This window comes from Canis lupus, chromosome 37 (assembly GCF_003254725.2).
Source record: "Canis lupus dingo isolate Sandy chromosome 37, ASM325472v2, whole genome shotgun sequence".
In the NCBI taxonomy this organism is placed as follows: Eukaryota; Metazoa; Chordata; class Mammalia; order Carnivora; family Canidae; genus Canis; species Canis lupus.
The window spans coordinates 10,657,406-10,683,735 of record NC_064279.1 but is presented as its reverse complement, the minus strand read 5'-3'; the positions used below and the strand labels follow the sequence as shown (position 1 = coordinate 10,683,735).

Sequence of the window (26,330 nt, the reverse complement as noted above, 5' to 3'; positions counted from 1 at the left end):
AACCTCCCTCACCCCCTCTGCCAAGTGAGGTTGCAGCACAAAGGCTGCCATCTAGGAAGTAGGTTCTCACCAGGCATCAGAATGTCAGAGCCTAGATCTTGGACTTCCCAGCCTCCAGAACCATCAGAAATAAGTGTTTGTCATTTATAAGCCATCTAATTTATGGTATTTCATTATAGCAGCCCAGGTGGACTAAGACACCAGGGACTCCCAAGAGGCCAGAAGCATTTATGACATCATTCTTACATTTAAATGGAAGATTAAAATTATAGAAAGAAAATGTAAAAATAAAAAAGTGATTTTAAGATCTCCAACTTGCATTTGATATACTATTCCAGATTTTCTTACCAGCATCTTTATCAGTCCCCGGTCTATCTGGCATTTTGGCAAATGTATGGTTATTGACAATAACACAATGGCCTCTGTGTTTCCGATCCATCCTGTACACATTTGCCTCCTTGAAAGAAGAAAAGATAGAACCACTTATTAGGGAATCCTCATTTTAAGGGTCTAATGTTTGTAACCAACCACTCCATTTATCAGTACCAATGGCTGAGACTTCTTAAGATTCAGGTACTGGCCTGGAATTAATTAAGTCTAATGTGGAATGCCAGGTACTGATTAAATATCAGACTTCATTTGGTTTGACTGCAGACTGTCGATTAGCAGTGCCAAGTAACAAAGTATGTATTTTGACTTTGGCAAATCAAGAGCTTATGCAAAAGTATCTTTTTTGGATTAGCAAGGTGAAGAAAGCATTAAGTAAGGATCTAATGAGACAAATATATCAAATGCTTATCACTTTTCAGATGGTAAGGTCCTGGAGTGATCTGACTCCCCTAAAAACAGAAATCTCTTTTGTAGAAATCACAGTGAGAATATTAAAATACATGCAATTATTTTTGAAGGCTACTGTAAACAGCATGTGATTACAAATAAGCTGAGTTGGCTTCAGTGGGGCTTCTGTGTGGCTACATGATCTTTTTTTTTTTTTTTTTTTTTATGATAGTCACACAGAAAGAGAGAGGGGGAGGCAGAGACACAGGCAGAGGGAGAAGCAGGCTCCATGCACCGGGAGCCCAACATGGGATTCGATCCCGGGTCTCCAGGATCGTGCCCTGGGCCAAAGGCAGGCGCCAAACCGCTGCGCCACCCAGGGATCCCCTACATGATCTCTTAAAAACACGATATATCTTTGATTCAAGTAGAAAAGAAGTGGCTTCAGTCAATAGAAAAGAAAACTGTACCCAGAAATAATTTAAAGGCTCTGTGTGGCTATAATGATGCCAGCACTGCCTCCACAGCCAAAGGTCAACATACTTCTGATTGTTTCAGAAAAAGGTGGGAAGGACTGAGATAATCCCAGAGAGAGGAAGAAGAATCACAGAAACAAATTGCTCTGAACCCTCAAAGTCATTCAGGGATGGACCTTAGCTGGAGAAGATCTGAAGAAACTGTCTAAACTTTTGTGCTGGTTTCAGAAGTTAGAGGGCCAGTGGATGCTTCCAGCATCTCCACAGAGACCAGGGTTGCTCCATCGCTTAGAAAGAGAAGTTCTCAGACTCTTCCAATATCTGTCCCCCAAATTCTTATTTCCTTACAGAGGATGGTTTGCAAGTCAAGATCCCATGAGACCGCTCAAGTGTTTCTGGCAGAGAGCTTGGGTGGGCTTTGGCAGCATTTATCTGTTACTGGATATAGAGTGGCCGGGTGAATACCAAGAAACAGAAAGAGGGGAAAAAAGGAAAGCCCAGAGACCCAATCTGGGCAGGGCAAAAATCAGTCCCCAGCCCCAGTCACATCTCTGGCCCTGGCTAAGGGTTGCACTGCTCTGACATGTTCGGTTTATGAACTCCTTGGTTCCTCTAAATAAGAATCCACCACAGAGATGAAGCCACTGATGGGTTGTCACATGACAGTACAGGAAAATGAAACTTGAAGCTTTTCTTCTCCCACACCCAGCAAGTTTTCAGTAGAATCCAACAAGCTCTGCCCTTGTCTCTGAGGCCAGAGTCAATTATTAACTATAGTTAAGGGTGAGCCCTGGGTGCATAGCTCAGGCTGAGTGAATCCAGTATCCCCAGACCACAGAAAACACCAAAAGGGAGCCAAACCGCAGTTCTACAGAGCCCCTGTAAATTCCTCCTCTCTTTAGGAGACGATAATGTTCCAGGGAAGTCATCTCCAAACTTCCAAACCACAGAATTGCAAAACTAAAAGAAACTTACTGTTCAGAGAAGTGAAACCATTGCCTGAGCTCCTGGAGCTATACAGTGGTAGAGCAAGGGTCTTTGGAGGGGGGAGCTTGGAGTCAGACTGCTGGGTTCAGATCACAGCTTCACTCCTTTCTAGTCACGTGACCCTTCAGGAAAGTACTTGACCTCTTGAGTCTCCACTTCCTCATCATTAAGTGAGGCTAATCACCTATCTCCTGGTGACTGAAGGGTTCAATGAGATAAGCCCTAGAAAGCTCATAGAACAGTGCCTGGCACACAACTGCTCAGTAACGGTAACTCTCATCAACGTTGTATCGTGCTATCCCCTACTTAGGCAGAAAGCAGAGATTCCGGAAAGCAAAGTGTTTGGACTCCGAAGTATAAATTTCCAGGGGAAAAAAAACAGTAAGACTGGCCTCTGCTAAACTATGTTTCACAGAGAGACTATACCAAAAACCTGTCCATAAGCCACTCAGCCCTGTAACAGACTCTGGAATATTTTCCTCAAGTCATGGTTTTGGGGCAAGGATTCTGGGCACTAAACATACCAATGCCAAGTCCCTCCCTCTGGCCTCCCCCACTCTGAAAAATACAAGCACCATCTGGAGCCACACCACACCAGATGTTCCCACAGAGTCAGCATTCGGCTCTGTCATGCTGGCCTATGGATTTTGGCCCTACCAAGGGTTCCCATCACTCCTTACAGAGCAGGATCTAAGTCTGAAGGGGGGGGAGAGAAGTTGCCTGCATTCCCCAGACGCTGTTGTGCACAGCGTCTGAGTAGAAACCACTCAGCCCTCTATATCCTCCCAGAGAAAAGCCTGGTATAATCCAAGCCTGAATTGAGAAAAGAGATGAATTCTCCACTAATTTGTTAACCTTCTCCCAAGTCACCTCAAATTGCTTAGTATATGTCAGATGTTTCTATTCCTGCCATACTGATCCAAGTTAGGTAATAAAGTGTGTGTATTAGAAGCATCTACCACTACCCCTTACGGGCTGATCTTGCCAGGCACCCTTCTGTTGAGGAAACAGGAAATGAATGAAATGCAAGGAATTCACAGAGTTAGGATGAGGCCCAAAAAGGTGGACTTGATGCAGAGAAGGAGTGACACTTTATCCCCAGCCACACAAAAGGCCAACAGTGGGTGACTAAAAGAGAATCAACTCTCTCCTTTCAAAGGAGTAAGTTCACAAAGACACAGTGACAAAAATATAATATGACACATGCACAAGGATATCCATTCATTGCATTATTTGGAATAACTAAAGACTAGAAATCATCCTGATGTCCACCGATAGGAAGTGCATGAAAGAGCTGTGGTACACCCATGCAGGGCCACAGGATGCAGAGGACAATTTCTGTACACTTCTCTGCATTATACTGTTACATGAAGGAAGTAAAGTGAAGAATAGTATTTTAATGGGCTGCCTCTTTGATAATAAAGGGGGGACATGGTTGGGGTTTTTTTTTCAAAAGTAACAACAGGATAAATAAAAAATAAACTCATAAAAACTGCAGTCTATGGTGGGGGAGGGAAAGAGAGGCAGGAATGTAAAGTAGTCTCCTCTGAGTATACTCTCTTGATAGTTTTTACTTCAGTCCTACATGAACATTCTATACCATTAAAAATTAAAACCTAGCCTAGGGCCTCATCTTTTGTGCATGATTCCCCCCCCCCGCCATTCACTCCACCCCCACACCCCTTGCCCTCAGCCTGCAACAGAAAGCCCCAAAGGTGTTCTGGTCAGGGGCTAACCCTGCCACTGTCTACGTGGTGGAGAGCACCAGGAGACCTGTTTGAGGTGACTGGTAAGTTCCCAAGTCTCTAGGGATGCCTCCCTGCTAGAGCACTCCGGGCTTCTGGTGGCATGAGGGGACCTATCTTCAAGCCAGACCAAAGCTGCAGCGCCTCACTCCCAGGCTGCACAATATACGAATTCCCCAACTTTGAAGAAACAAATGCAAAAGAATTTCAGTTTCACTCTCCAGAACACTTCCGGCTATTCTTTCCCCAAGCTACATTTTCCTTCCTGGAAAATGCTAGTTTCTTTTGGCAACATCCAAGGGCCAGGCAAGCTGTTTTCTGGGTTTGTCCAGTTAGTTCTGAAAGTAGTCAAAATTTAAAGGGTATTAAAGGTAACACAGATGCAGGCTCTGCCCCAGGCCAAGTGTCCAACAAAGCTTTAAAAGGAAGCTGTTGTTACATCTCCTCAATAGACGTGCCTCTCCTTAAGAAAATCCTATGCCACACTCAGAAACATTGATTTGGTTTTTAATGTTAAATCAAATAATTAGGGGATAATACCTGAAAAAGAGTTTCTTCTCATAAATGCAATGGTTGGCAGCACTCTTTTACATAAGAAAACTTGTCAGGTGCAAATGAAAGATGGTATGATTTACCAAGTTTCATTTTATTCAGGGACAGGATTGCTTAGATTACTATTAAGAAAGACACCTTTCAACCCTGAGAGTCTAGGAGAAGGTATATAATCTGAGGTGCTGCCTCCCAGAGCCTCCTACACTCTCAGCTACCCCCATCTTCATCAGGCCATGGCCAGAGTCCAAAGTCAGCAAAACAACTGCATTTCAGATACCAAGGTTGAGCCACACCCCTTAGAAACTATTGAATTTCTACGGCAAAGAGTAAAGTCCTCTGTGTGTCTGTGTGTGTGTGTGTGTGCATTTTCTACATGCACATAAGTATCTGAGCATATAAAAAACTAGTTTAAAAAGTGAGTATGGAGAAGAATTAGGAATAGTGGACAAAAAAAAAAACTCTGGGGGGAGGAAGGAGGGCTCTTGTATAGAGCGGAATGCTGAGTGCTGACTTACAAATGTGGAGAAAATCCTGGAGTTTGAAAATCATTGATTTTCAACGAACATAGTAAATATTGAATCACATTAGAATCATCAGTGCATACCCATCGATCTAGGGGAAATTCTTGACACAGAGTGGGATATTTGTATGGTCTTAAAATATCTCCCCACCTCTTGCTTATTAGTTGCAAGGGAAAAATAGTAACTATACAAAACTAACTGTATAGTGAAGAAATGAGACATCTTCATCAAATAAAATCAGCATCACAAATGGGGGACAGATGGACACCACTTCCTCCAGATGTGATGCCCTGAGAAGGGTACATAATTTAGGTAATATTCTAGTGAGAACACATTGCTTGAAATAAATCCTAAGCAACACCAGATACCAAAAATGAGGAAAATTCTGTTTTTTTAAAATAAAAGATGGTAGTGAGGGTGATTGTATTCTTCAAAAATGTCAATGTCAAAAAGAAAAGTTATAGAAATGTTTAAAATTAGGAGAAACTAAAGAGACATGATAATACAATAATGATCCCAGATGAATTATGTATTGGAGGGGGAAAAAAGCTATACAGAATATTACTAGATCAACAGACAAAATTGAAATGTTAGAACTTCAACTTGGTGAAAGTATTGTACTAAGTAAACTTGACTAGCATCAATAACTGTACTATATATAGTTGTGTAAAACAATGTCTTAATCCTTAGGAAATACACAGTAAAGTATTCAGCAGTAAAGAGCCATGATGTGTGCAAGCTACTCTCAAAAAGTTCAGAAAAAAAAATTGTGTTTACATAAATAGATGATAGAGAAAGATAGAGAAAGCACACGAAGGTTAACACAAATGGGGTAAAAGTAAACAACAGGTAGGTGAATCTAATAAAATAGTATACAGTGTTCTTAGTATTATTCACATTCTTTCAACTTTTCTATAGATTGAAATTATTTCCAATGTAAAGATTAAAAAATGGTAAATGTAAAAAATATGAAATCATGAAAGTAGTAAAGAAGCTATCAAAGAATTTTTTAAGAATAAAAAATAAAACTTCCACAACAACCCAATTAAAAAATTGGCAAAGGACTTGAATAGACAATTCTCCAAGAAAGATAATACAAATGGCCAACAAACACATGTAAAAATGCTCAATATCACTAATCATTAAGGAAAGGCATATCAAAACTACCATGAAATACCATCTCACACCGATTAGGATGGCTACTATCAAAAAACAAGAAAATAGCAAGTGTTGACAAGGATGTAGAGAAACTGGAATTCTCATGCATTACTGGCAGAAATGCAAAGATGCAGCTGCTATGAAAACCAGTATGGAAGTTCCTCAAAAAATGAAATACAGAATTACCATATGATCCAGCAATTCCACTTCTGGGTACATATACCCACAAGAATTGAAAGCACTACCTCAAAGAGATATTTGTATGCCCATGTTCATAGCAGTATTATTCACAATAGCCAAAGATGGAAGCAACTCACATGCCCACTGAAGGACAAATGTATAAACAAAATATGGTATATACACACAATGAAATACTATTCAGCCTTAAGATAGAAAATTCTGACACAGATAAACCTTGAGGACATTATATTAAGTACAATAAGCCAGTCACAAAAATACAAATACTCTATGAATCCACTAATACGAGGTAACTAGAGTAGTCAAATTTATAGAGATATAAAGTAGAATGGTGTTCACCAGGGGCTGGTGGGAGGGGGGAATAGGTAGTTACTGTTTAATAGATATAACATTTCAGTTTTGCAAGATAAAAAGTTCTGGACATTGGTTACACAACAATGTACATTTAAAAATAATTAAGATGATAAATTTTATGTTGGCTTTTACCACAATTAAAAACAAAAACCAAAAAATTCCAAGGCCAAGATAACTTCATTGATACTGATAGCTGTTAGCAGGCTAAAACTGCCCAAATTTGCTGGGAAGACACATAAATCCCAGAGAAGAATGTCACATGTATCTCTCAAAGATCCTGATCATGTTGTAAGAAACAGATTGCAAATCTCCCAGTGTTTCCCCTGTACCCACCCTTCTACTGCTGGGCACTACAGGAACCCAAATCTTGTCCTCTGGAAAGGACAGGCTACATACAAGATGTGAGGCCCCCTGTTCAAACATTATTAAGAATTTTTTAAAAGTGACAGCTAAGCAGTGCGGCTCGGAGCCCGCCAGCCACGGTCCCGGGCGCCAGCTACGCCGCTGCCGCTGTCACTATGGCCCATTACAAAGCCGCCGACTCCAAGCGCGAGCAGTTCCGGAGGTACTTGGAGAAGTCGGGGGTGCTGGACACGCTGACCAAGGTATTGGTAGCCTTATATGAAGAACCAGAGAAACCTAATAGTGCTTTGGATTTCTTAAAGCATCACTTAGGAGCTGCTACCCCAGAAAATCCAGAAATAGAGCTGCTTCGCCTAGAATTGGCAGAAATGAAAGAAAAATATGAAGCTATTGTAGAAGAAAATAAAAAACTGAAAACAAAGCTTGCTCAGTATGAACCACCTCAGGAGGAGAAGCGTGCTGAATAGGAGTCTTCTCACTCCTATTGAAAAGACACTGAAAAAATGGTTTTGTATGACTTGAATAGTTTGTATAGAGTATAATCTTTTCTGAACAGATGCTCTAGAACTCTTTTAATATGTTGAATTCACCTATCACACTTTAACTGTTATAAACACATATACTTAGAATCACCAATAAAAACTCAATATAACTTTCTTTGGGTCTTAAAAGCAGGAGAATCCAAAGTGAATCCTGAAAAAAAATCTAAACACAGCCATCTAATTCATTACCTTAAAGGACATTGTTTATTAGTCTGACTAGGAATGATGGTACTGGTTGTATGTAGGCCAAGAAGTTCAGCATGGAGCTGTTCCTTGGTTTAGTGCAGGATGTGAGCACAGGTACAGTCATTCTTTAAAATGAAGAGGACACTGTTGTTTATATCCTCTGTAGGCAGCTGGAGAGATCTGTGTGACAGAAGATGCTTTTGCACGGGTTCCCATGAATATTGTACTCTTGTTTATATAATGTGGAACAAATAACTCTTCTTTGCCACCACTTTGCCTTAGATAACCGTGTGTGTGCCAGTTTGAACTCTGACACCACATTTCCTTCTATGCAATCATGCCCTATCTGATAATGTTGCCTTGCTTTGCTCTGTGCTTCAGTGGGTTCCAGCTGCACATTGGCCTATGTTGTTTTTCAATTTGCTATACTAGCAGTTACCCTGATTGTAATTTATATACCTTCAAACAGGATCACACTGTTCCCCTGTCTTACTTAGTTCCTTAATTGATTGAGCAGAGAACTGAGGTAATATAAATTTCTGGGTTCACGCACAAGCTGGGATAAGAAGGGGAATGAGCCATATATCGTGGAGAATTATAGTTTGCGGGTATAATTATATAGTGTTTTTTTTCCCTCAAAGTATTTTTCTAGCCTTGAATTCATTTTATCTTCATTATCCCTGTGAAGTAGGTAGGGCAGGTATGAGGGGAGGTTGGGTGCTGAATTTTTAGGCCAAAGACTGATATTAATACAAATTCTTCACTAACTATAGAACCTTGGGCACTTCAGTTAACTGCTCTGAGAGTCACTTTCCTCATCTGTTAAATGAGAAGAATAATATCAGTGCTGCCTACCTCACAGGGTTGTTGTGAGGGTCAAATGGAATGTATGTGAAAGATCTGTCAATGGTAAAGCACTATATTCTTGTTTGTTTAAAAAAAAAAAAAAAAGTAAAAAAAAAAAAAAAGTGACAGCTAAGCATTAAAAAAAGCATGGGTCAGGTAGGACTACACAGGCTATTATGCTTAGGAAGTTGGCCTTGATCAGATCGCATAAGAACAGAACCACTTCAAAGCAACCCAGTGGTGTACTGGAGTCAACTCGAACCAGCTAGTGAGAGCCATTTGTCAGATTTCCAGAAATTCTATAATTAAATTGATGTCATGTTGGTACATGAAATCAGCTATGGTGGGAACATTTATACCAAACACTACACATCAGGGTCTCTCTCTCTTTTTCTTTGGGGTGGAGTGTTGAGGGTGGAGAGAAGAGCTGGTGGTGAAACATTTACCAACCCATCAATGAACCTACCGATAAGGCTCCATGGAACTGATTAATGTCTGAAGGGGAAAATAGTTCTTCCTCTTTTTGATGCAATGACTCTGTTTCCGTATCTACAGGAGGTGTCACTACCTCGGAGGCTGCAAATAGAACCATGGATAGTAAAACAAAAATCATCTTCTAACTAGTAGCAATCCAAGATAACCAATCATCAAAAGAAATTATTTTACAAGGACCTGTAGATTTATAGTGCCATTTGCTTAAAGAAAAAAAATGTGAACTTATAAATTGTTTTTCTTTATCATTCTATTCTCATTCCTTTTATTATTATATGTTATTGCTGATTGTTTATGTTTTTATTATTTTTGTCATTTCGTTAGTTCTTTAAGATTATTATATACTTTCCTAAATACTATTTCAGAACTTATGGTATTTAAACGTGTCAGGTAACGGCCAAGTAGAAATTACAAAAGCATTACCTCCAAAAACAAATCAGAACTCAGACTATAGCAAAAAAGATAAAGGAAAGAAGAAAGAAAAGAAAAAACCATTCAAGAAGAAAACATTCAAAAGTGGTGATTAAATAAATATTTTATGTACATAAGACACATTTCTATAGAACCATTAATAAAAAGAGCTATGTCTGTATTATGTACATGGAGAAATGTGAGATGCATTAAGTGGGACTAAAGCAAGTTATAGAATATGATTAGCAGGATTTTAGTTAAATATATATTTATCTAGCTATCTACACACATATACATACAAATTGTCTCTTTATATATTCTCCAAACAGTGCAAACAGTGATTATCTCTAGGGAATGGGCTGGCAGTAAATAAACCTTCTTTGAATTTTTATTTTTGGGGCACCTGGGTGGCTCAGTGGTTGAGCGTCTGCCTTTGGCTCAGAGTGTGATCCCAGGGTCCTAGAATCAAGTCCCACATCAGGCTCCTGCACGGAGCCTGCTTCTCCCTCTGCCTATGTCTCTGCATCTTTCTCTGTGTCTCTCATGAATAAATAAATAAAATATTTTTAAAAATTTATTTTTAATTAAGATACATTATCTTTAATAAGAAATTTAAAATAGTAAAGCAAACATCAAGGCTCAAGAAAATTCAGAAAGCTATCCTAGTGGTCCCCAAATACAGCTTGTGTCCTAATCAGATACAATGGACTTTGACTTTGCATCACATTCACTTGCAGAAAAGTCCAAAATCTGCCTACCTACTATCTTTTCAGTCTTTTAGTCCTTCATCCTAAATGGGAGAAATATACACAAGCTCTTAAACCTATACTAAAGTTAATACTGAAATATTGATATCTGATAAATATATATATATGCATATATATATATTTGGTCTTGCCCTCTTTTTCCTGGCACAGAGCTCCTAAAACTCTTGGAATCTCTGAACTGCTAGATTGTCTCTTGCTAATAAGATGTTAATGAGATGACTGGTAATTGGGGCTCCTGGGTAGCCTCTGGAGGGAGGCAGTGTGCCAGAGGAATAAACCTGTGGTCAGAAAGTTGGAACTTTCAACCCCATACTCAGACCTCTGGGAAGGGAAGAAGAGCCAGAGCTTGAATTAATCATGATGGCCAATGATTTAAATCAATCGTGCCTATATATGAAGCTTCCATATAGAACTCTAACTGAAGGGGCTTGGAGAGCTTCCCGGTTGGTAACTGACGAAAAAGGTACAGTGTTTGTCCCTGAGAAGTTCAATATATGGGGGAAGAGGCATTGCCAAGTAAATTATCTATATGTGAAGGTGCTGGGGAGGTGAGCTGCCTGGAGAGGGCCTGGAAGCCTTATGCCCCTTCCCTCATACCTTGCCCTATGCATTTCTTATATTTGGCTGTTGCTGAGTCAAATCTTTTTATAATAAAAAAGTAATCTAGTAAGTAAACTGTTTTCCTGAGTTCTATGAGTTCTAGCAAATTACTGAACTGAGGACAGGGTCATGGGAACCCTCAGTTTATAGCCAAATGGGACAGAAGCCATGGGTATTCTGGGGACCCATTAATTTGCAACTGGTGTCTGAAGTAGGGGGCACTCTTAGGGCATTGAGCCCTTAACCTAATTGAGTTAAGGTCTGTGCTAACTCTGGTTAGTGTCAGAATTGAATTAAATCGTTAGACACCCCGATGGTATCTGTAGAGAATTAGAGAATTACTTGGTATGGAAAAATCCTACCCATCTATGTCAGAAATGTCCCAGAAGTGTTGGTGTGATAGGAGCAGAGGACAAGTTTGTTTGTTTGTTTTCTTTTGACATCCAAAAGAGATCAACCAGCAGGTAGGTTGTAAAAAAAGAAAAATCAAAATTAGAAATCTTCTGATATAAAGCTCACATCTTAAGACTCACTGAGCCATTTACTACATAAACATTAGAGTATCTTCTCCAGAGTTCAACTACCCAGAACAATCTGACCACCTGCCTGTTTATTTTGTGTGGGGTACTAACTACAGGAAAATGGGAATGTAATCAGAAAAAAAAATCTTAGCATTCAGAGCTCAGTGAGGATTCCAAAAGTACTTTTGATATCAACTCCCAGCTTTTTATTTCTCATTTGATAACTTAGGTTAGAAGAAACATTTTATTCTTCATAACTTCTACTTAAATTATGCATTTATTCATTACTTTAGTTATTTTGGGGGATTTTAGCAATTTAACAACAGTGTATTTTGTTCCTCAACACATTTTGTATTTATAGAATTCTTAGAGAGAAGTTTCCTTTTAGATAGTTTCGTTTTTAACCAAAGACATTTGCACACCAGATTGACTCCCTGAATTAAAATATGGGTGTGGCATAAAGTTTCATGAATATACTCATGCATTTCTATTTCTGGAGAAAAAGAAATGTGGAGAAAAATAACCTGGAAAAACACAAACTTAGTCTATTGATAAATAGTAAGCAAATCATCCAGGTGTTATTTCCATCCTCTGCTATACCTCTAGCATTACTATATTTACAAAACACAATTAAAAAAACAAACAAGGAAATAAAATTCTTCTTCCTCATACTAATTCTAAGAATATGAAAGTTTTCATGACTTTCTGACAAACATATTTATAGCAACATGTTTTATTCTATGCTAGACATGTATTTTTTTAGGAATTACTTCATTTGACCCTCAAAACACCCACGAGGGTGTACTATGTACTATTATTATCTCCATTTTATGGGTGAGGAAAGTGAAACAGAAAGGCTAAGAAAAGAACCACTGCCCCATTAATAAGTGGAGTCCTGGTAATCTGACTCGCTAGACCTCATTCTTAATCCCCATGCTACCCCACCTCCTTCATTATTTCACTCAAAACAATTTTCTATCTCTCCCCTCCTATAAAAATGAAAAAAAAAGACATTTATCTTTTTTTTTAAGACATTTATTTAAAACTACTTTTCTTCACTAGAATATAAGCTCCAAGATAGCAGGAGCTTTGCTCTATACATCTTCTAGGCACCTTCTAAAACTGTGCCTAGTTCCGAGTATGCATTCATAAATAGGTCTTGAATGAATAGACAGGGAGAGAGTTCTGGCTTTCCCAAGGGAATATTATCAGAGTGATGAGTAAACATCATATACCACCAATTAGTTTAAGAATTTCATGGTCTTGTGCAAGCAAATAAGTGTAAGCTACTTACCTTTCTCTCTTTTGTATCTTTCAATCTTTCTTATAAGGTTAGGTACAACTTTTCTACAGAGATCCTCCAGTAACCCCAGATTATCCTCATCTATTAGAGCTTGTTTCTCCAAATATGCCAGGAAACTTAGAGGGGTCTGCAAGAGAATCAATGGAGTCACATTTACTTGCCTTCTGATGATCCATTCATTCTTTAAACGTTACTTGCATGGTCTCTAGTCACCAAGTCTCACAATGACGAAAAAGGTACAGTGTTTGTCCCTGAGAAGTTCAATTTATGGGGGAAGAGGCATTGCCAAGTAAATTATCTATATTAATAACAAATACCAAATATACATAACTCACTATATACCAGGCATTACTTGCTATATATTACCTCAAAAACAAGCCAATAAAGCTAGATACTATTATAACCCCCATTTTAAAGATGAAATTACTGGAGTTCAACAACTTGTCCAAACTCACAGAGCCAATAAGTGGCAGAGCTGGTATTTGAACCCTGGCAGTCTGATGTCAAAGGCTCTCTTATTAATTATTGAGCTATATGCGCTGTCACTCACATATGTAAATGACATTAGATTAGGGCAGCAGCAAAACAGAGACACCAAAGATACAAAGGGTAAATATTTAGTATTTTAAAAGAAAAAAATTCTTTTTTTTTTTTTTTAAAGAAAAAAATTCTTTTTTTTTTTTTTTTTTTTTTTTTTTAAGAAAAAAATTCTTAAATGCTGCTGGGAAAAATAGCAAATTGGCTAGTATTATTTTAATATTGAATTACATGCAGGGTGGAAGGCACCATAATCTTTTCAGTGAATAGCACTTCTCAGTGTATTAAGCTGGTTATGAGAAAATATATACGAACAAACTTACATCAGAGCCCACAGAAAAGAGTAACTCATCAATAGTGAACTTCTGAACACTACTATCTCATTGCACACATAAGCATCAGCTAGGTGGGACCTGGGGCGAGTTCTCCAGACATATTGAAAGGCTGAACAGATAGATAAAAAGGGAAAGTGTGTTCAGAAACACTGAGAAAGAGGCTTGAGTACAAATCATGAATAAGAGCCAGGTCATGGCTAGAACAGTGGGCTGGTATCAGATGTGCAGGAACGCACGGTATGTGAGGAGTTTGAGCATGTCTCCCATGCATAAGGAGTGTCCGCAGAAGTTTTTAAGGAGAACAGTAACATAAACACATGCGGTTTTGAGTAGAAGTCTTCAAATTGGGGGAGGAAGCAGATTAGAGAGAAAATATTGGCAGTAAGATTAAATACTCTGGCAAAGAGATGATCAAGACCTGGTCTAAAGCCAGTGGTGGAAACACAGAGGTGGCACTGGATTTGAGAAACATTTTTGAAATAGAATTTGGTGACTTGGAGAGATCAACTGGCAATGAAAAAATGAAGGAAGAATCAAAAATGACTTTCAATGGTGATACCACTCAATTATTCATCATTCATCTATGGCACATAGCTGGCTTCACACAAGCTGCACATGGGAGGGGATTCTTGAAGGATGACTAGGTCTCATTGCCAACATGGAAAAGGACAAGCCACATGGAGAAATGATGTGAAACTAAAAATCTGGTTATGAGGATGTTCATGCTGGCTTCAGTAAGAAGTTTCACTGGGGACGCCTAGATGGCTCAGCCAGTTAAGCGTCTGCCTTCAGCTCAGGTCATGATCCCAGGGTCCTGGGACTGAGCCCTGGCATTGGGCTCCCTGTTCAGTGGGGTGTCTGCTTCTCCCTCTCCCTCTGCTGCTCCCCCTGCTTGTGCTCTCTTGCTCGCTCTTTCTCTCAAATAAACAAATATAAAAATATATTTAAAAATATATAAAAATATAAAATAAAATATAAAAATATAAAAAAAAGTTTCATTGAAATGATGGAAGTTGAAGTCATATCGAAATGCATTGAAATGTGACCCAGATTTGAGTTAGTGGAGAAAGACTGTACACAAACTATTCTTTCAAGAAGTTTGGCAGTAGAGGGAGGAGGGAGACAGCAATAACATTAGGATGAGGAAGGGTTAGTGTATGTGCATGTGTGTATTTTCAAACAAGGTACTAAAGATGGCAACAACTGGCGTGCCTTGGTGGATCAGCCAGTTAAGTGTCTCCCTTCAGCTCAGATCATGATCCTGGGGTCCTGGGATGGAGCCCCGTGTCGGGCTCTCTGCTCAGTGGAGAACCTGCTTCTCCTTCTCCCCTCTGTTTGTGCGCTCTCTCATTATGTCTCTCTCAAGATGGCAGCAACCAAGGGAAAGGCCAGAGTTACAAAATCTTACCTGATTTCTGTTCTCATCTGGTCAAAGAGAAATTATAATTTTTTTAAAGATTTTTTTTAATATATTTTTTATTTTTTATTTTTATTTATTTATGATAGTCACAGAGAGAGAGAGAGAGAGGCAGAGACACAGGCAGAGGGAGAAGCAGGCTCCATGCACCGGGAGCCCGATGTGGGATTCGATCCTGGGTCTCCAGGATCGTGCCCTGGGCCAAAGGCAGGTGCCAAACCGCTGCGCCACCCAGGGATCCCAAGATTTTTATTTTTAAGTAACCTCTACACCCAACATGGGGCTTGAACTCAAAACCTGAAGATCAAGAGTCACATGTTCCACCAACTAAGCCAGCCAGGCACTCTTAAGATATTATAATTTTTTAAGAAATTCCAGAGACAGGGAGGAGAACCAAAAAGGCAAAGAAAACTGTGTGTCTCCAAGTGCAGCCCTAGCACACCAATAGCTTGGCCAGGGAATAAAGGCAGGAGAGAAGGGGGGGTGCAGAAAAATTCATCCAGAGCTGATCAGCTGGGCAAAGGGGTCCACCACACAAAGTTCTGCTGTAGGTCACAAGCAAATGAGCTATCTCTGAACCTTAAAACAGAAACACTATTTTTGACAGCATCCTACCAGGAGGAAGAAAATTCTAGAAGCAATGGTGCAAATTCTTCATACTTTGAAGAAAGTTTATGAGATGTTTGGTAAATAACACCTCTACACACACACACACACACACACACACACACACACTCGAAATGGAGTCTGTACTTTAAGAACGCCACTCAGTCAATACTAGCAGGAAGTGTATGAAAGCGCTTGTTCTGCTTCTATGCTAAGCTAGTAGATCTGGGTGTGGTTTCCTTTACATTCAACGTTCATTTGCTACCCTGAGAACAGATTTCCGGACTATTGTTGGGTCTCTCAGGATGTGTGAAGGCAGGCTATATTGCTATGAACTTGTATGAAAGTTATCAAAAAGGAATCTTAGAACACCCTACAAAGATCTTTTTTTTTTTTCTAAGATTTTATTTATTTATTCATGAGAGACACAGAGACAGAGAGGCAGAGACACAGGCAGAGAGAGAGAGGCAGGCTCCATGCAGGGAGCCCGATGTGGGACTGGCATCCAGACACTCCAGGACCACGCCCTGGGCCGAAGGCAGGCGCTAAACTTCTGAGCCATCGAAGAATCCCCCAAGTTCATTTTTTTTTTTTAACTCAAGAGAGACCATGTGAATTTAGAACCTTTTGTTTTTGACTGAGGGAAGTTCAGGCCCTCCCCACCTGGCTGCTATATAATTTATTTCTGCGACAAAATCTTTTGCAATTACAATAGCAGATAATGCAGCCTTATTAAGCCCTGGCATGGAAACTCATCTGCGTTGCTTAGAGATGCTCCTTTACACATTTCGAGAAGGCTAGCCTGATCACAAGATCCAGTAGAGATTATCTGGATTATCTAAAGTATATAAACTCAGCCACAATTCTCACACGAAGAAATAGATCTCCTTCAGAATCAAAAGCTGAGATCATTTGGAACCCAAGAAGTAGTGTGCTTTTTCTGAATCCCACAGTTTTTATGCCACAGTGAAATACAGCGATAGCTCCCTTTACATTGCTGAATGAGAAAAAGCATACAATCGTTTGGCTACCTGAGCATGGGCCTTCGATGACCTAAAAGCTAATTTAGCAGGGGGCAAAATGTTTGCAATGCTTCTGGCCACAAACCGTGGATGCCTGCAGGTTAAGGTCTAAGACCCATGGAGGAAAAGTATAGGAAGAAACACATTTCCCAGTTTTTCCTAGTAGAAAATCGTGACGTGTGGAGCATATCAGGGACCCCTGGCCATCTCCTCATCCTCCACCCTATGGTGGGGAGTGAGAACTTCTGCTCATGACATAGGGAGGGGCATAAAGGTATAACCACAGAGAGTAGTTTCATTTTATTTATAAACCCAGAGACCAGAGAAATTGTGAGAGGATGCTTCACACTGAGAGAGAATATTATTAGAATAATCTGGAGAGCTTTTCAAATGACAGGAAATCTCTTCTAAGGTTGAGTCATTTGGCATCTGAATCGAGCTGCCAGTTTGCAGGAAATTTGGGAGCCTGAGGAGTGTGTTGAAATGTACGGAGCACACATAATCAGCAAAAGTCAAACTGCGGAAAATTCTATCTGCCAATCATCCCGGGGTTCTTCAACAGAAATTTTTTTCAACAGATAAATTTTAAGAAAAAGAAAGGGAGGGATTAAAGGGAGAGGAGTTTAACCTGTAGGTTTAAAAACACTCAAAAGAAAAAAACTGGCCAAGACTAACTTTGACACCCAGAGATGCACAGGTAAATGATAAAACCATAAAGAAACATCAAAATGTTGTTACCATAAAAGCCAGGACAGTGGTTACTTCTAGGGGGTAGGAAGGGGCTGTGATTGGAATGGGGGTAAGTGGAGCAGTTTCTAGAGTGGCTGGCAAAATTCAAATTCTTGACCTAGGTGATGGTTCCAAGAGGATTAGCCTTATAATCATTCATTAAACTATATGTTTGTCTTATGTCTTTTTTCTACAATTGTGTTTTGTTGGGTATTTTTTTTTCCGTAAGAATAAAAAGAGAAAAAGAAGAGGAAAAAGTATTTTTTTAAAATTTTTTTTAATTTTTATTTATTTATGATAGTCACAGAGAGAGAGAGAGAGGCAGAGACATAGGCAGAGGGAGAAGCAGGCTCCATGCACCGGGAGCCTGATGTGGGATTCGATCCCGGGTCTCCAGGATCGCGCCCTGGGCCAAAGGCAGGCACCAAACCGCTGCACCACCCAGGGATCCCCAGGAAAAAGTATTTTAAAAAGGCAGAAAGCCATGAGAACTTCTAGGGGCTATTTAAGGAAGAAAATTAGTAGATTCCAACAAGTGGCAATAAGTATAAGAAAGTTATCAGTATATTTCTGCGCATCCTATCAAGGTGACTTAGTTCATCCTGCTAATCTCTCCAGTTATTTGTCGTAAAAGCACAGAAACAGAAAGGGTTCAGGCCCTTTTCTCAGAATGAAAAGGGTAAGACTGTATCATCCCATTCATTCCTGCTTTCATTCAGAGCATCACTTTGTAACAGATTCTCCAAGGTCCTGGAGCTATAATGATAACTAACACTCAGTCCTCAACCCCAAGGAACCCACAACCAACCTTTGGAAGAAAGGAGTCTCAAGAGGTGACTAATCAAAAGACACAGTCTAAAATCCCTGAGGGCTCTAAAAGAGGAAAAAAGATCTCAAAGATTGTCAGCAATGCAAACAAAATAAACCTACTCAGGTTTTAGGTCTGACACAAGGAAACATTTAATGAATGACTTACGGAGTCAGAGTCAGAGTCCTCGTTTGATCTACCCCATGTAAAACAGCCTCCCACTCCTCAATGATTTTTCTAAAAACAAAAGTTATTTGTCAATAATATCAGCTGATCTCAGGAGAATGTGATATGGGAGGGCTACATATGGAATGAAGGCTCGAGAGCATGGGGGATATTCACATTTCTAAGTTGCATGGAAGGGGGTGGTCCACGGCTGTTCATTTAGTACTAAATTTCATAACTTCCATACATGTTACATGTATTTTTTTTGTTATCAGATGTTCCATTAAGTTAAAATCTAATAAAAACAGCAATTGACTAGCATAATTATAAAGTAATGTTATAGGGTAAAATATGAAAGTGGCCCCTTCTAAAATTAACTAACTTGCTTGTTATAAGTTGACATTAGAATCAAAAGAAAACATATAAAGTTTTGAGGCCTGGAAGAGAGACCTGCTGCCACTTTCTTTCCTACTCTTAAATGTGACCCATATGGCAATACTATTAATATACAGCAATTATATTATTATTTAAAATACTACCATTAGTTCGAAACACCTATACATCCCTCTACAAAGCACATCCTCAAACGTATGTCTTATTTGATTTTCACAAAAACCCTACCTAAGAGATAATGCAAAGTTCCTCAAAAGGGCACGCAGCATCCTTCAGAAAGCACATCTAATGTAGATGATGAACAACTCATTCCCACTCTGCCACTATTTCCCACCTCCTCATTTCCACACACTTCTCTCTGGTAAAACACACTGGGTGCCAATAGCAGTTAACCACTTACTAGTAACCTGACTACTAGACGCCAAATATAGGCCCCTAACATTTACCCACGTCATGTTGTCTAATTCTCCCAACAGTCTGGGAAACAAGTAGTGTGATTGTCCACAATATGACACATGAGAAAATGAAGACTCAGAAAGCTTCAATCACTCGCCCCACATCCCGGGGTTAGTCACAGAACCAGGACTAGGCTCCAGGCTCATCCAACACCAGAGTCTTAAGCACTGTATGGGCATCAATTCCTACAAATACAAACCCTTCCTGAAAACCCTGTCCAGCATATTCCCAACACTGATGAAGTCAGTGCTCACAAATACCCTACTCTGTAGGGACCCACTTACCAGTTGGGTTTTGGGCATCGAATCCCTCTGAAGGAAGATCATGTCCTTTAAGTTCTCTGAGCCAATGCTTTCTGACAGTTCGTAGAGCAGGTTTCTAAGACATATATCAGAGAGACAAATAAAACCTCACATGTGTGGAGGACAGCACAATAAATCAAGTGCACTTTTTACAAACATTCTCATGTGGATGATCCCAACCCTGTGAGTAGATAAATCTCTACTGAATTCTGAATCCCACTGTACAGATTCAAAACTAAAACTCGGAGCTTTAAGAGGCCTATTATATTAAAATAATACAATAAGGGGGTGCACCTTAGTGGCTAAGTTGAGTGCCCGACTCTTGATTTCAGCTCAGGTCATGACCTCAGGGCTGTGAGATCAAGCCCTGTGTCGGGCTCTGCACTGGTTGGGGAGTCTGCTTGAGACTCTGTCTCCTTCTCCCTCTGTCCCTCTCGCTCCCCCCCCTCATGCCCACACTCTCGCTCTCTCTCTCTCTCTGAAAAAAACAAAATAAGATTAAAAATAAAATAAAATTTTAAAAGATAACACAATAAGCAGGTGAGGCAGGCCTTCTGATTCCAAGTCCAATACCATTTTCCATCCCACTAGGAAGATGTAAAACTCCATGTTGGCATACCCTCCCACCTCCTGACTCCATTCCAGGAATTCAGACTTACTTTACAGGCCCTCATCAAAGAGGACTTGATGCCAGTCTGTATGAGGTCAACTGTTGAACAAAGAAGGAAATATCCCAGCTTCTGGAGAATCGTGTAATTGACAACCAGAAAAACTGAACATTTCATTCACATACTAACACCTCTGTATGCCAGAGACCCACCCTGGGTCATTGAACCAGCGTTGTGGAAATAATGACTTGCAGAATTCCCCCACTGACTCAAGTGTAGCTCAGATTCTCAGCCACTTCAAGCACTAAGACCTGAAGGATTCTAATCACCTAGGCCATAAAAGGTTCTTTCTCATGGGATTCTCTGATGAAGCTATGTCAGTGGACAATTTAAAACTGTGTTGATCGGGATCCCTGGGTGGCGCAGCGGTTTGGCGCCTGCCTTTGGCCCAGGGCGCGATCCTGGAGACCCGGGATCGAGTCCCACGTCGGGCTCCCGGTGCATGGAGCCTGCTTCTCCCTCTGCCTGTGTCTCTGCCTCTCTCTCTCTCTCTGTAACTATCATAAATAAATAAAAAAATTTAAAAAAAATAAAAATAAAAAAAAAAATAAAACTGTGTTGATCAAGTTAAGTCCTGGTGATGTGCTGTACAACTTGGTGACTGTAGTTAGCAATACCGTTGACCCTTGAACAACATGGGTTTGAACTGTGAAGGTCTTCCTGAGTTCTGATTTTTTTCAATAAACAAGAGTACAGGATAGTGAATGTATTTTCTCTTCCTTAGGACTTTCTTATTAACATTTCCTTTACTCTGACTTACTCTATCCCAAGAATACACTATATCATACATGTAACATGCAAAATATGTATTAATCAACTTTATGGTCAACAGTAGGCTATTAGTAGTTAAGTTCTGGGGGAGCCAAAGGTTATGCATGGATTTTTGACTGTGTGGGAACTGGCACTTTAACCCCCACATTGTTCAAGGATCAACTATACTGTGTTATATATTTGAAAGCTGTCAAAGAGTGGATTTTAAAAGTTCTCATCACAAGAAAAGAAAAATTGGTAACTATACATAGTGATGGATGTCAAACGTATTGTGGCGATCATTTCACAATACACTCATGTATCAAACCACTATGGTATACACCTAAAACTGTACAATGTTATGGATCAACTGTATCGCAAGTAAAAATAAAAAATTTTAAATAAATAAAATAGCGTTATCTAAGGTCTGACCTGTGATAACCTGATGGCTGTATTTCACCCCATGGGTAAAACATCTGTATTTTACCTCTCTGGGTTTCACCCAAAAATGTGTGAAAATTTGAAATTGGACATGGCACAAATGATGTCTTTCTCTACCCCAGAGATACATCTCCTTTTTCATTTGCTGATTTGGCCCCAAGTAGGCATTCCCTCTTCTCAAATCCTCACAGTGAGTCACAGGAGGAAGGGCTATCTCGGAATGCAGAGGGTAAAAGGAAAGTGCAAGTCCCGCTATGCTGAAGCCAACTTCCATTGGCAGGGAGAGGCAAACCAAAAGAAGGCACTGCCAGGCCCCCGAGCTGGGCTCTGAAGCCTTGCTGACCTTCCAACCTCTCATCTCATTAGTACCTGAAGGGAAGAGATCTCCTGGTTTTGAAGCACTATGTCATCAAAGGAGGTGGGTAAGAAGAAAATCCTAATCCTCGCCTCCTTTCAGAGCCCAGTGGCCTGAATGAACACCAAATAGATGGAAACCCCCTCTCCTGATCACAGACTCCTCCCCACCTGAACAGAGAGACCCTCCTTCGAGTTGGCAGCAAACTCTCCACTTGCTCTTTGCTTTGATTGAGGTACCGCAGCAGCGAATTTTGCTTGATTATATAGAGGAGTTCCGCTAGGAAGAAGGGGTCCTCCTCACTCAGCAGCTCCTCGGCCAACAGATGATCAAAAATATCTGAGGCTGAGTTGGACTTCTCCAGCTTCTTGTGGGAGACGAAGTCTCGGCAGAGAAACTTCAAGCCCTCCACATCTTGGATCTCCAGTTTTGAATCAATAGTCAGAAGCTTCCCACGGAAGCTCGACTGACAATTATCATCAGAACGGAAAGTCAAACTTTGAGCTTGAGATGTCATGGCCAGCCTGAAAGAGAGAAGAGGTGGGCAGCACATGAGAAAGCAAGGATACGGAGAACCCCAACTTCCCAGGCCTCCTCCGTTCAGGCATGAGAATTTCCCAAAAGTGCTGAAAAATAAAAATTCCTATAAGCTTACTTCAAAAACCAGTAGCCCCAAAAAATGAGCCCAACACTTGCATGGCAACCGTTTTGGAGGTCTGGAGGGAGCTTTTTTGGAATCCAATTTACCTTCATTTCTCCCAAATCAAAGTGTCCCTGGGTAGAGCTGGTCAAAAGGGAGGCTGACAAAGCACAATCTCTCCGTGTTAGAGCTCTTAATTCATTCCAATCAAATAGCAGAAATCGAGTTTAGATTTATGCCTTTCATTTTGGAAATACAGCAGTCTGGGAGTTTATACTTCAGAAGTGTCCACTAATCCAAGAACAACCATAACAGGACAGGTCTATATCTCACAAAAAAGAGAAGCCATAATCCTAGACCTCAAACGAAAGGGAGGTTTTGGACAAGAGTTGCTAGATCACTGAAGGAAGTCACAAATTACCTAAATTATATTCCCACCTGATCTGTTCATAAAGTTCATACAGTATTTTCTTTTTTTTTTAATACGGTATTTTCTACACTAAATTTCATTCTAATTAGAGGAACAACGAACTGATAAAAAATTTTCAGTGTGATATTATTCATTCCATAAGGCCTCAAGGTATAGATTCTTTGTCAGATTTGGCTATTTAGAAACAAGAAACCACTTTCTAAAGGAAGGAGAACATAACAAAAAACAACATCAGTAACAAAGAGTGGTTGTATCTAATTGGTATAATTACAAATACTATAAATTCTTTTCTGGGCCACTGTCTGAGTTTCTCAGATTTTATGCAACGAACACACATTACTTTTACTGTTAGAAAAAGAAAACTGAGGGGTGTCTGACTGACTCGGTAGGTAGAGCATATAACTCTTGATCTCAGGGTTGTGTGTTCAAGCCCCACATTGGCTGTACAGCTTACTTAGAGAGGGAGAGGGAGAGAGAGAGAGAGAGAGAGAGAGAGAGAGAGAGAGAGAGAGAGAAAGAGAACAGAAAAGGGTATTTTTTTGTGCTTATCCATGGGGTCTTCCCTTCTAGTAGTAGCCTGTGATACTAGAAACCAAATGATTGGCTTCTTGGAGAGAGTTTGCAATTCTAAGATATCTTAAATTTGCCTTGCATTTTCCCGAAGATTCCAATCTGTAGCTTTGATGACTGTGTGCTCCATTTGTGGACTAGCATTTATTTCCGCCTCTAAAAGTCTGTGTTGGAGCTTTCCTGGGGCTTTTGAGGCCTTCATTTTCCCTGGCACAGCTAATCAATCCAGGCAGAAACATGCCTTGGCCAACAAGGGCTTTTGCAAGTCTCTGTGACTGAAGCCTATTGTGGAAGAGCTCAGCAGGGGAAAGGTGCTAACCACGTACCTTCAGATCAAATTCCGTTGATCCTCTGGAGGCAAATGGTTCCTGGGAGAAACTACCTGAAAACAAAGTTTTGAAGAAATTAGAATCCTCTGCGTAATCCAAGTTCCAGGGAAGCTCCCATTTACGCGGGAAGAGAACTCAAGACTTTTCTGCTTCAGCGAGCAAAAACTGGACCTTCTGGTTTGGGTAACTTGATAATTAATTTCCTGCCCACGTCATAGCTGCCTTGGCTGCCTTCTCCCCTCCCCTTTCCAGGTTTTGGAAAACGCTAACAAACAGCGCCTCCTAAAGGCAAGAGTCACAATTTTTCCACTGGACGCCCGGGATTTTCTCTGGTTAAACCAAGGACTCTTTACAAATGAACTTTTCCTTTGGGTCACGAAGGTTGATGAATCAGAGAAGGAAGGAGAGAGAGAGAGAGAGGGAGAGAGAGGAGAGAAGGAAGCAAGGAAGAACAAAGAAAGGAGACTTTTCCTAACCATCTCCTTCCCCAAACTCACTTAACCTTTAAAATAAAACCCAAGAAGTTCAAGAAATAGAGGTCAGCCATCTTAACTCTTTCTCAAAAAGTTGCATGTGCAAATTTTTTAAAAGTTTAAGGTAGAAAAAAAGGGAGGGAGAGCTGGACTATAAGCCCATTTGGAGGTATTTGCAGGAAACTCAATAGCAGACAAAATTGATGCAGTCTTTGGTCTCACAGCACATTCAGTGCACCAAGAAAGAGACTTTGAAGACATTATTTATAAGGATAAAAACAATACCTAACACTTACATGGCAATTGTAATTGTATGAGGCACTATTTTTTCATTGAACCATCCCAAGTCTCTAAGATAAATACTATTAGCATGACTCCTCCTTTATTTATTTTTTTTATGACTCCTCCTTTAGATGTGAAAACTAGAACACAGAAAGGTTAACTAATTTGTCCAAGGTCACATGGTAAGCTAGTGGGAAAGCCAAAATTTAAATCAGCAAATCTGACTCTTAGTCACTGCACTATAATTCAGCACATTCAGGTGTGCAGAGCTCTGGGAAGAAGTACAGATTCTTAGAAAAGATATTTTATTTCTGAAAAAAAGTAAGATTAATGATGCTTTACTAGCAAATATATTAAAGTGTTATTTTCATATCCTTGGCATCATCCAGAGAACTTCTATGTTTAAGAAAGACGAGCCCAATTACTCAGCCATAAAGATGAATGAAATCTCACCATTTACAAAACCATGGATGAACCTAGAGGGTAGTATGCTAAGTGAAATAAGTCAGACAGAGAAAGGCAAATACCATGTGATTTTACTTATATGTGGAATATAAAAAAAACAAAACAAATGAACAAACAAAACGGTAACAGACTCATGGATATTGGAAACTGTTGGTTACTAGATGGGGTTTGGAGCACAGGTAAAAAAAGGTGAAGATGATTAAGAGATACAAACTTTTTTAAAAAAAGAGGTACAAACTTCCAATTATAAAATAAATGAGGGGAATGTGACATATAACATAGCAAATAGGGTCAATAATTTCGTAATAACTGCATGGTGACAGATGGTAACTAGACTTAACATGAGGATCATTTCATAATGTACAAAAATAACAAATCAGTATTATGTACACTTGAAACTAATAGGATATTGTATGTCGATTGTACTTCAGTTTTCAAAAACTTACAACTTAAAGTGTGCAATAGGCAAAGCAATTTAATCTGTTTAATAAACCAGTCAAAAGATACACCCCCTTGGTCCTGGAAACAAGTGTGAAAAACCTGAATGTGGCTTTGAGTGATGAGGAAATGATGGTGTGTTTATGACTTCTACAAAACCCCTAAACATAGCCAGACAGGCATGAGCACTGGTATAGGGAGTTCCATTTATTATTGGAATGTATGCCATTTGGAAATGTTCTTTACTATTACTAATAATAAATAAATGGTTCAGAGAAAAAAAGAAAAAACAAAATAAGTCCTAGTGGTGATGGTTGCACAACAGTGTAAATGTACTTAATGCCACTGAATCATACACTTAAAAATTGTAAATTTTATGTTATGTACATTTTACCACAATTTTTTGAAAGATAAGGATACACAAGCCCTAAGTCTTAGTCTTCTATTTCATTCCTTGCAGCATTTCAGAAAGTAGTTTAGTAAAACTATCACTTCTCACCCTGTTTATAAAGTACACTAGCTTTTTCAACTTCTATTCAACAATATTAAATATTTAGCAAGCTCTCCCCATGTATAAAGCACTGACCTGGGCACAATTAGAAAGGAAAGGTGAATAAAACACGTTTACCTTTAAATAATTATGACTACTACCATTTCTTGGCCCCTTCTTTTCTGATGAACTGTCTAAAGTCAATGTTATTAGCTACATTCAGGAGATGAGGAAATTGAAGCTCATGGTTGCAAATTATCTTGCCATTATCCCAAAGGCAGGAACAGACTGGGAATTCTAGGTCTCTCAGATTCCAAATCCCATGCTCCTGACCGCAAGGCTACAGCTGCCTGTGTCTCCATATGCCATGCTATATGTAACCATTGGGCAGGGTGTGCTGATGCTGTGATGGGGCTTCACCTAAATACTA

The 26,330-nt window shown here is 39.7% G+C and overlaps 2 protein-coding genes across 2 annotated transcripts in view; one reads left to right on the top strand and one right to left on the bottom strand.

Annotated features, from left to right (window-relative positions):
- CASP10 (caspase 10) overlaps positions 1-24,001 on the bottom strand; it is a 35,004-nt gene extending 11,003 nt beyond the window's left edge. The window contains exons 1-6 of the mRNA XM_025441633.3: positions 23,750-24,001; positions 21,954-22,307; positions 19,552-19,645; positions 12,791-12,926; positions 9,172-9,281; positions 349-457 (exon numbers count right to left, since the gene is read on the bottom strand). Of these exons, the coding sequence (XP_025297418.1) occupies positions 349-457; positions 9,172-9,281; positions 12,791-12,926; positions 19,552-19,645; positions 21,954-22,300 (796 nt within the window). The 5' untranslated portion in view covers positions 22,301-22,307; positions 23,750-24,001. The remainder of the gene's footprint in view (positions 1-348; positions 458-9,171; positions 9,282-12,790; positions 12,927-19,551; positions 19,646-21,953; positions 22,308-23,749) is intronic.
- Positions 6,995-8,787, top strand: LOC112656356 (c-Myc-binding protein). Its single transcript, XM_049106629.1, has one exon. It carries the CDS (start codon positions 7,287-7,289, stop codon positions 7,596-7,598), a length of 312 nt encoding a protein of 103 aa, XP_048962586.1. The 5' UTR covers positions 6,995-7,286; the 3' UTR covers positions 7,599-8,787.
- Positions 24,002-26,330: the final 2,329 nt, after the last annotated feature.